General features: G+C 55.3%; 1 protein-coding gene and 1 pseudogene across 1 annotated transcript in view; one reads left to right on the top strand and one right to left on the bottom strand.

Annotated features, from left to right (window-relative positions):
• Window positions 1–1,291: 1,291 nt before the first annotated feature.
• On the bottom strand, window positions 1,292–1,843 carry LOC102026060 (annotated as a pseudogene).
• Window positions 1,844–4,980: 3,137 nt separating this feature from the next.
• Window positions 4,981–10,197, top strand: part of Snx33 (sorting nexin 33) — a 12,511-nt gene continuing 7,294 nt past the window's right edge. Inside the window, exon 1 of the mRNA XM_005393502.2 lies at window positions 4,981–7,458. Coding sequence (XP_005393559.1) covers window positions 5,997–7,458 — 1,462 coding nt within the window. The 5' untranslated portion in view covers window positions 4,981–5,996. The remainder of the gene's footprint in view (window positions 7,459–10,197) is intronic.

The raw sequence follows: 10,197 nt of genomic DNA, 5'->3' as shown, positions 1-10,197 counted from the left end.
GGGTTTTTTTGTTTTTTTTTCCTGGTACCGGGAATCGAACTCACGACCTTGTGCTTTCCAGGCAGGCACTGTGCCACTGAGCTAAATTCCCAACCCCTGAATTGCTCACTTTGAAGATGAAAGGGGACCAGGGGCCCAGAGATGTGGCAGCTTCCAGGAAGCTGGAAAAGGCAAGGATAAGAAGCATCCCTAGGGAAGGCATACAGCCTTCCCAATATTTTGACTCTAGCCCAATGAGCTCCACTTTAGATTTCCAGTTTCCAGTACTGTAAGAGGACTTTTTTATTTTTGGTGTTTTGAGACAGGGTTTTGCTGTGTAGTTCAGGCTGCTCTTGAACTCTTTATTCAGCCCAGGCTGGCGTCAGACTTGTGGCATTCCTCCTGCATGAACCTCCAGAGTGCGGGGATTATAGTTGTGCACCACCACCATGCCCAATTGAAAGTGAAAAATTTGTATTGTGTGCTTGTTTGACAAATTTGTATAGTGTGAAGTCACTAAAGGTATAGTTATTTGTTGCAGCTGCAATAGAAAAAAGTACAGATTGTCTGCTTTTTTACTAATTATTTTTTTTTAATCTTTTTGAGACAGGGTCTTGCTATGCAGTTCAGGCTGGCCTTGAGCTCACTTTAGCCCAGAGCTCATTTTAGCCCAGGCTGGTCTCGAACTTGCGAAGATCCTCCTGCCTCAGACTCCTGAGTGCTGGGATTACAGGGGGTCACCACCATGCCCGGGCTTGCTTTTTTATTAATTGATTTGGAGGTGTTCTTTTTACAGTCTGAATATATTTTCCTTAACTGGCCATATATCCTGCACATTTCTGTTCCCAGTTTGTACTTTACCCCACCTTTATATTCTCGAGCTTCCCTTCCATTTCAGCCTTCTTTCAGTGTGTCTGCAGTAGTACTCTTGGTTAATTTCCTTCTTTTCCAGACAATAAACATAATAAACATAGTCATCTTTCCACATCTGTGGGGGCTTGTCCCAGGACCCCAGAGATATCAAGAACCATGAGATTAAGTCCCTTGTATAAAATGGCATAGTATTTGCATAGAACCTAAATATATCTTCCCGTACACTTTTTATTTCCTCATACTGGGGGTTGAATCCAGGTCATTCACACCACGGAGCTACATCCCCAGCTTTTATTTTTTATTTTGAGACAAGGACTCACTAAATTGCCCAGACTCGCCTTGAATATGCAATCCTCCTGCCTCAGCTTCCCAGAGGTCCCATACACTTTATATTTTATTTTTCTATTTTTATTTTTTTTTCGAGGTTTTCTTGCTACATGTTTATTCAACAGAAAATAAAGTCCTCCGACCTCACTGAGGTGGCTGGCTGCATCTGTGACCAAACCCGCCTCTAAGCTGGAATTTGGTGGCTGACCTGGCCCCAGCCTCGGCCTTCTTGTCGGCACCAGAGGGCACGGCACTGCATCTGTAGGTGTCTCTGTCTCTGTCGGCCTCCCCTCATGTGAGCCTCATGGGTCCCTTGCCCTCCACACCTTTGGGCCAGGGTCTGCCAGTCTCTGGCTGGCTGTGGCACAGGGTGGCAGGCACAATCTCAGGAGGCAAGTGGAGATAGTCTTGGAGATACTGGATGCCCTCATTGGTGAGGTACCAGTAGAAGTGTCTCCAGGCAAACTGTTCCTTCATGTAGCCTCGGGACTTGAGAGACTGCATGGTTTTCATGACGTGAAGGTTGGGCACATTTTTGTCCGCCAGCTCCGGGTGCTTGGGTATGTGGATGTCTTTCTTGGTCACCATCACCCCCTCCTTAAAAAGGAGTTTGTAGATGGCGATCTGGCACTTCTTGGGCATCAACATCGTGGAGGCTGTGGGGTCTGAGGCCAAGACTGGAAAGGAAGGTTATTTTTTTTTTTTTTTTTTGGTATTGGGAATTGAACTCATGACCTTGTGCTTGCCAGGCAGATGCTTGAGCCACTGAGCTATATCCCTGGCCCTTGTCGGGGATACACTTTACATAATCTTTTTTTTTTTTTTGAGACAAGGTCTCGCTATGCAGTTCAGGCTGGCCTTGAGCTCACTTTGTAGCCCAGGCTGGCCTCGAACTCTCTCTTTTTTTTTTTTTTTTCTCGAACTCTCAATGATCCTCCTGCCTCAGCCTCCTGAGTGCTGGGATTACAGGCGTGCGTCACCATGCCTGGCCAATAATTTCTAGATTACTTACTTCGACTACAATGGAAACAGCATGTAAATTGTTATACTGTGTTTTTTAGTGGGTGGTGACAGGGGAAAAAGTCTGTGCATGTTCAGTACAGATGTAACTGCCCCCCCCCCCAGCTGAGGTCTCACTATGTAGCTCAGGCTGGCCTTGAACTCATGGCAATCCTGCCTCAGGCTCCCAAGTGCTGAGATCACAAACATTCACCACCACGCCCAGCTAAGGAAATCTTTTTTATACATGTAATTGACACTTCTTTCAAGACTCACATCTTGCTGGATGCATGTCTGTAATCCCAGCTACTTGGGAGGCTGAGGCAAGAGGACTTCCAGTTCTAGACCATCCCTGACAATTTAATAAGAACCTGTCTAAAAAAAAAAGGCCCACATCTTGTTGGCCACCATTCTAGTCTAGCCTACCCCAAACCCTGCCAGTTTAGTTTCTTCCTAGCCCTGTCTTGCTGGCCTGATTCCCAGAAAGATCTGCTTAGAAGAACTGGGCACCGTGCTCTGTACTGCTGAATCTTGGGGGTACAAACAGGAAGTTTGGGGGGGTGCTGTTTCCTGTGCACAGATCAGAGTCCTAGCAGGAAAGAGAACAAGCTCCAACTAGAAGAAATGAAGAAAATGGAATCAGAGAATGCCTGCCGAAGGAACGGGCAGGGTGCAGGGAAACCACAAGATTAGCATAGCTTCCAAGACTCATACTGTGGGCTGTCACCCCTAGATGTGAAGCAGGGAGGGAATCTCTGTCTGCTGAAGGGTGAGCGTTCCCCAAGAACCTGGAAATAAGGGTGATTGGTGAGTGCAAGGAGACAAAGGCACCTGGAACAGAGGTGGGGGTAAAAATATAATTTTTTTCTATAACTGTGTAGCTGAAATATTTGGGGTTTCTTTTTTTTTTTGGTACCAGGAATCAAACTTATGACCTCGCACTTGCTGGGCAGGCGCTGTGCCGCTGAGCTAAATCCCCAGCCCTCTGAGATATCTGGAACAGGACTAAAGACAGCAGGGTAGTGGCTGGAGACCCTGGGGTAGGGCTGGACCAGGCCCTTGCTGGGTTTGCAGAAATTCCATCGTCTGTATGCAGTGAGCCCGGACAGAGAGAGTACTTACACCCATGCCGGCACTGCACTACTAAGGAAGTAGCTGCTATTGTTGACCCAGTTTGCAGGACCAAGGACAGGAAGGCGCAAGGAAGCCCACACTGCCTTGACCTATGGACTAAATAATTATGCTTTTCAGTTATGAAAGCTGGCGCCTGGGCTCCCACAGTTTGTACATAAGCCTGTTACTCAGCCCTGCATTACACCCATGAAATCGGGTTTTGGAGCCTGGCAACTCCGTCCCTTAAGAGAGCTAAAGGTGGGAATAGGTGGGCCCCTGCCTTGAGCAGCACTACTTGTGCCAGTTAGTGACAAGCAGGCAGAATAAGAATGAGCAGAAGAAGTTCTAGCTGGGGCGGGGCGTGTTGGCAAGACTCCAGGCCAGGTCCAGGAAAGTCCTGCTTAGGTACCTCCTCCTCCAGAAAGCCATCCTTGATCCCTGCTCCACCCAGGCTGGCATAGGTGCCATCTCATGCACTTTGCATGGCACTGGCCACACGGGCACATCTGAGGGTTCTGGAAGGTAAGGACACATCTCACTGCTCTTTCTTTTTTTGTATCGGGGACTGGACCCAGGGGCTCCCCACATGTGGCAAGTACTTTGCTGTTTGTCTACGTCTGCAGCCCATCTTAGTGTTTTTTTTTTTTTTTTTTTTTTTTTTTTTTTTTTTTTTTTTTTTTTAATTTGAACAAGGTCTCACTGCAATTCAGGCTGGCTGGAACTTGCAGAGATCCTCATGCATCAGCTTCCCAAGTGCCGGGATTACAGGCTTATTCCTGCACACCTGACTTTGTTTTACTCGTTTTTTTTTTTGCGGGGGGGGGGTACCTGAAATCAAACTAAGGTCCTCGTGCTTGCCAGGCAGGCGCTTGTGCGTTTTACTCGTCTTTGTAGCCCAGGGCCTACTAGCTACTCAGTGTTCTCGGGTGGATCACTGACTGCAGGAACCAGGACTGCCCGTTGTGCCCGGTGCAGTGTTCAGCATAATGGCCGGCAGGGTCAGTGCTGGGTCAAAGCACACTGGCTTGTTCCGAAGAAGCTGGTGTCCTAGGTCATCTGTCTCTCTTGCTGCTGCTGGTCAGGATAGAAGCACCAGTCCCCGGAAGGTCTGTTCCCTGCCGCAGGCTCTCCTTCTTGAAGGTACCTGCTCCGGGGCGGGATGTTCCTGGTCCTATATGGCTGGGGAACCGGGACCCATAGGGGATTGAGTCGGGGTCTGTTGGGGTCGCATAGGCCCCTACAGCCCTCAGGAGCGCGGTCTGGGAGCTGGGGGTGGGAATGTAAGTGGGGAGGAGGAGTAGGTGTTCCCCGCCCCCAAGGCCTTCCTTGCCTCATCTCCCCAGCGCGCCAGCCGCGCACGCCCCCTAAACTCTAAGAGTTCCCCGCACTAGCGCTGCGGGACTGGCCAGAGCGCCAGAGCCTGGGGGGAGTGGGAGGGGCCTCCCCCGACTGCTGACCCCTGTAACCCCTGTGTCTGCGGACCAGGCGCGCTGGGCTCCAGCTGGAGCGCAGGAGCGCAAGATCCCAGTCCAGCCCGGCCGGGGCGGAGCCGCATGCGCCCGGCCCGGGACCGCGGAAGTGCGAGCGCTGCTCCCTCCGCCCCCTCTCCCCACCGCTCACCTCCGCCCGCGTCTCTCTGGGACGCCACCTCCCAGAGTCGCCTTTCCTTTCCTTTTTTTTTTTTTTTTGTTTTGGAGTTGGCTGCCGGCTGGAGGTGCTGCGCGGCGGGGGAGGAGGTAGGGCATACGGACGGACAGAGGGACAGACGGTCGAACCCCTGCGGGCCGGGCGCGCACCGGGGACCGAGTCGAGCGCCCTGGGACGGCGTCCGCCGGAGCCACCGCTCCACGGGGTCCCGGGACGCAGTCGGGGTCAGCTGCGGGCTCGGGATGCTGAGGAGTTAGGCAAACAGCAGAGGCCGCGGATCGAGTGTGCCGGGGTCACCCTCTGCTCCCCGGGTGGCCACGGGCCGGGCCTTGGGGGACCCACGGAGCCACCGCTGGCCGGGGTCGTGGACTTGGCGGCCTGTTGTGCAAACCTCGGCCCTTGTTTTCCCGGCCCAGCTCTTTGGGAGGCCGGACACATCCACCCTTGGAATTGATTCAGGAGAGTACTGCTTTTCTCCTTGCTCCTCTTGGATTTTCTGGATTTTTGAAAACCCAGTGGCCCAAGAGGAGGAGGAGAAGGAGGAGGAAGGGCCGATCTGAGGAATGCGAGAGCCTCCCCCAGCCGGAGCCGCCAGCAGCAGCGGGGAGCCAGCGGGAAGAAGGGCCCTGCCTGTGTTTCTGGGACGGCGGTTTGTTCTGAGGGAGCCTCTTCAGCCTTAGAACATTGTTCCAGTGGAAAGTGTTGAATTCTTGCTGTCGCAGAGCTGGTTTCTCCGGGTCACTTGACTTTCCCACTGGGAGTGGGGGGAGGGAGAGACTCCCCCTCCCCAAGGGCTGCAGAGGAGGGAAGGAAGACCATGGACCGAGCCCTGCCTGCCCTGCCCACAGGCAATGCTGAGACCCGATGGGTCAGTTCCTGGGCCACCGACACTGTTCTGAAGAAGGGGAAGCTGGACAGAGTCTTTGGGTGCTGAGACACGGCCCCAGGGGCCCTGAGACAGCACTGAGCAACAGGCTTTGAGCTGCCGGTGCGTTTTGGTCTCCTTGGTCTAGGGCAGGACCCTCTCCTCCCCATCTCTGTCCACCAGCAGCACCACCATGGCACTGAAAGGCCGAGCCCTCTACGACTTTCGCAGTGAGACCGAGGGGGAAATCAGCATCCAGCAGGACGAGGACCTGGTAGTCTTCAGTGAGACCTCCCTGGACGGCTGGCTGCAGGGGCAGAACAGCCGTGGGGAGATGGGGCTCTTCCCTGCCTCCTATGTGGAGATCATCCGTCCCGGCATTGGTACCAACCATGCTGACTACTCTGGCTGTCCTGCAGCCTCTCTGGGCAACCAGGTGAGTGCCTACGACAGCGCTAGCCCGGCCAGGAGCAGTGGTGGCAGTGGCTTCCTCTCGAACCCGGGCAGCTTCGAGGATGATGATGACGACGACTGGGATGACTGGGATGATGGGTGTACGGTGGTAGAAGAGCCTCGGGCTGCTGGGCTAGGTACCAATGGGCACCCCCCACTCAACCTTTCCTACCCGGGTGCCTACCCCAGCCAGCACATGGCTTTCCGGCCCAAGCCGCCGCTGGAACGGCAAGACAGCCTGGCATCTGCCAAGCGGGGCAGCATGGTGGGGCGCAACCTCAACCGCTTCTCCTGCTTCGTGCGCTCTGGCGTGGAGGCCTTCATCCTTGGAGATGTGCCTATGATGGCCAAGATCGCTGAGACCTACTCCATTGAAATGGGGCCCCGTGGCCCCCAGTGGAAGGCAGACCCCCACCCCTTTGCCTGCTCTGTGGAGGACCCCACCAAACAGACCAAGTTCAAAGGCATCAAAAGCTACATCTCCTATAAACTCACTCCCACCCACTCGGGCTCACCTGTTTACCGGCGCTACAAACACTTTGACTGGCTCTACAACCGCCTGCTACACAAGTTCACGGTTATCTCAGTCCCCCACCTGCCTGAGAAACAGGCCACCGGCCGCTTCGAGGAGGACTTCATTGAGAAGCGCAAGCGGCGACTCATTCTCTGGATGGACCACATGACCAGCCACCCCGTGCTCTCGCAGTACGAGGGCTTCCAGCATTTCCTCAGCTGCCTGGACGACAAGCAGTGGAAGATGGGTAAGCGCCGTGCAGAGAAGGATGAGATGGTGGGCGCCAGCTTCCTGCTTACCTTGCAGATCCCCACGGAGCACCAGGACCTGCAGGATGTAGAGGACCGTGTGGACACCTTCAAGGCCTTCAGCAAGAAGATGGATGACAGCGTCCTGCAGCTCACCACCGTGGCATCAGAGCTCGTTCGTAAGCATGCGGGTGGCTTCCGCAAGGACTTCCAGAAGCTGGGCAGCGCCTTCCAGGCCATCAGCCAGGCCTTCCAGATGGATCCCCCTTTCAGCTCCGAGGCTCTCAACAGCGCCATCTCACACACCGGTCGGACCTATGAGGCCGTGGGTGAGATGTTTGCGGAGCAGCCCAAGAACGACCTCTTCCACATGCTGGACATGCTGTCCCTCTACCAGGGCCTGCTGTCCAACTTCCCTGACATCATTCACCTGCAGAAAGGTAGGTCCGGTGCAGCCAGGGGACTTCCCACGCTTGGTGCCCAGCCAGACCCTGGGGTTGGGGGTGACCTCGGAATGGGGCAGCTCACTGAGTCTGTCTTTAACTGTTAAACACTCATCAAACGTTTGGGTATATACTCCATGGCAGCTCTGTCCTCATGGAACTCCATGTTTGCCTGTTGGTCAGCTCACTCATTTTCCATCTCGTTTACACCATCACGAATGGAATCGAGCTGGGTCCTGGGAACACAGAGATGACCAGGCCCCAGGCCCAGATAACGGGAGCACAATGTGCAGCCTGTCTTCCCACTCCACAGGCTTCGGGCCGCCCTGGCTGCCCCAAGTCCTCCTCCACCCTACTCCTGAGCTCCTGTCTGTGCAGGAGGATCCCCGTCCTCATTTGTAGATTACAGAACTGCAAGGAGGTTGCGCAGGGTGCTGTGGCCCAGCTGGGACTGTCCCTTCCTCCTGCCACCTCCCAAGGCCCAAGGCTACCTTGGCCGCCTCCCAGGCCCAGCCATGTTTTCGGTTCCCAGGGCCCCGTCTGTGGGGGAGGGACAGGATGGGCCCCTGCCTGTTACTGCTGGGCTGTGCAGAAGCTACCAGGGAAATGACTCACCCAGGTCACAAGGGGGCATGGGCAGGCTGGGGAGCGGAACCGGGGGTCCAAGGCACTGGCTATGTGCCCCAGCGATCCCCCTTCCCAAGGCTGGCTTCTCTTTTTGCCTGGGGTGTGAATCAGGGAGTGACTCTGCAGGTGGCAGATCCAGGGGACTGTGGCAGGCGGATGTCAGGAGAGGTGTGGTCCTCCCTGGGGCTGCTGGTAACTCTGGAAGAATGGGGCCGGACCCTGAGCCCTGAGGTCAGGCCTGGCTGGTGGGAGCTTGACTCTGGGTGGGGCGAGGCAGGCTGCGGCTGAGCCGGGGACAGCAGCCTCTCCTCACCCCTGGGTGCCAGTGGAGTCTGGGGAAGGTGGTGGCTCTCCTTACTAGCAGAGTGATTATCAAAACGTCTCCCCTCACCTCTCTTTCTCCTCCACGTCCCCTTTCAGCTCCAGGAGACACAAGGCCTGAGTTCTAGTCAGACTGTTCCCCAGTTCACCTGTGCCCTGGGACGTGCCTCCCTTGCCCTCCACCTCAGTTTCCTATTTATGGAACAAGAAAGGGAGACCCATGAGCTATCACGCCTTGGAAGGAGGGAGCGGGAGGGGACCCCAGTGACCCAGCAGCAGAACGGTGCCATGTATTTGCACTGGGCGCCATGGGGCAAGTGCCTTCCTGGGCGGAGGTGAGCCTCACCCGCACCAGGCCTGGGAAAGCTGGTTTGACCAGCTCCTCCATGGCGTGTTTCTGTGTGGGCAGCAGGAGGCTGGGTCTGATGATGAAACAACTACTGCCCTGCAGCTGCTGGGGCACGGCTGGGTCAGAGCAGGGGCAGTATGGTGACCCATGCCCGGGGCACCCAGGGCCCTGGGCGCACAGCGAAGCCACGAGGCAGAGAGACAGAGCTGAGGGAGGCTGTGTCTGTGTCCCTCTGAGGTGTTTCTGGGAGTCGAGGCTACTGTCCCCTGGGGTGACATGCAGCCTGAGGCAGAGGCTGGGCTTCACACCCTCACCTGAAACCCCCTCAGCCAGGTTCCCATGGGCTTCTTTAGGTTCTGGAATCTGGCCTGGGATCCAGGGTGAATGGGGAGGAGGGCTCGGAATTGTTTGAGGCAGACCTGGGTAGGCTTTGGAGACCGCAGCCAGAGAGGTCCTATAGATAGAGGTGTTAGGTCCTAAGTCTGCGCAGCCTGACCTCTGCTGTCCTTGGAGGCTTTTATAAATGGAGAACCATGCTGCCACGAGCCCCTGCTAGCTGAATACATGTTATGACATGGAGGGAAGAGGCCTGGCACCCAGCTCCTGGCATCCTGAGCCCTGGATCCCTGGCAGGTGCAGTCCTCAGCTACTCCAGGTGGGCATTGTTACAAGTGGAAGTTGAGCTCTATACACTGTGAGGAGTGGTCAGGAGCGTCACATGCAGGACAGTCTGTCCCATGTCACGGGGGGAGAACTGTATCCCAGGAGGATCAAGGGTTGCTGCAGGTGGCACAGTGGGGACCAGGGCTTAGCCCTCCTGTCCCCAATCTGGGGTGGGAGGTGACTGTCTTCTGCGCACAGAAGGAGATGGTTTGAGGCTGCAGCTCAGGAACCTGTCAGGGACCAGGCATTCTGTGGCTGGTGGCTCAAGCTCTTCTTCACCTATTGCTGGGAACTGGCTGCTAGGCAGCTCGTGACCCAGGGATTCTTGGTGACTTCCATGGAATACAGGAGGGATGCTAAGAGGCTGCCCTGCTGGGTGGGAAACCTTAACCTCAGCTGGTCCTGGCCCCAGAACTGAGTCACAGGGTGGGGAAGTGACAGAGTGGAGTGGGGCCTCTGCCTGTCCCCACCCCTGCGACCTTTGCCCCCATCCCTGGCAGCTGTCTGCCCTGAATACCATGAATACTGAGCCAGCACCACAGTAGTAGGTTCCTTCTTGCTCCAGGGGCAAAGACAGGAAAAAGCCTTTTGAGTACAGCTCCACCCTCCGTGCATCCAGCCTTGCACAGGCAGGTGGGATCCAGGGCCCTCTGTGTCTTCTTTTTGGGTTGCTTCTTCTGGCAGAAGCTTAATTATAGTTGGTTTGTCCTGCTGTTGTTTTCCAGGCTTTCTTCCCTCCCTCCCCTCTCTTTCTTTTTTTTTTTTTTTTTTTTTTT

This window comes from Chinchilla lanigera, unplaced genomic scaffold (genome assembly GCF_000276665.1).
Source record: "Chinchilla lanigera isolate Chin_1 unplaced genomic scaffold, ChiLan1.0 scaffold00049, whole genome shotgun sequence".
Taxonomy (NCBI): Eukaryota; Metazoa; Chordata; class Mammalia; order Rodentia; family Chinchillidae; genus Chinchilla; species Chinchilla lanigera.
This window is presented reverse-complemented; position numbering and strand designations above follow the sequence as displayed.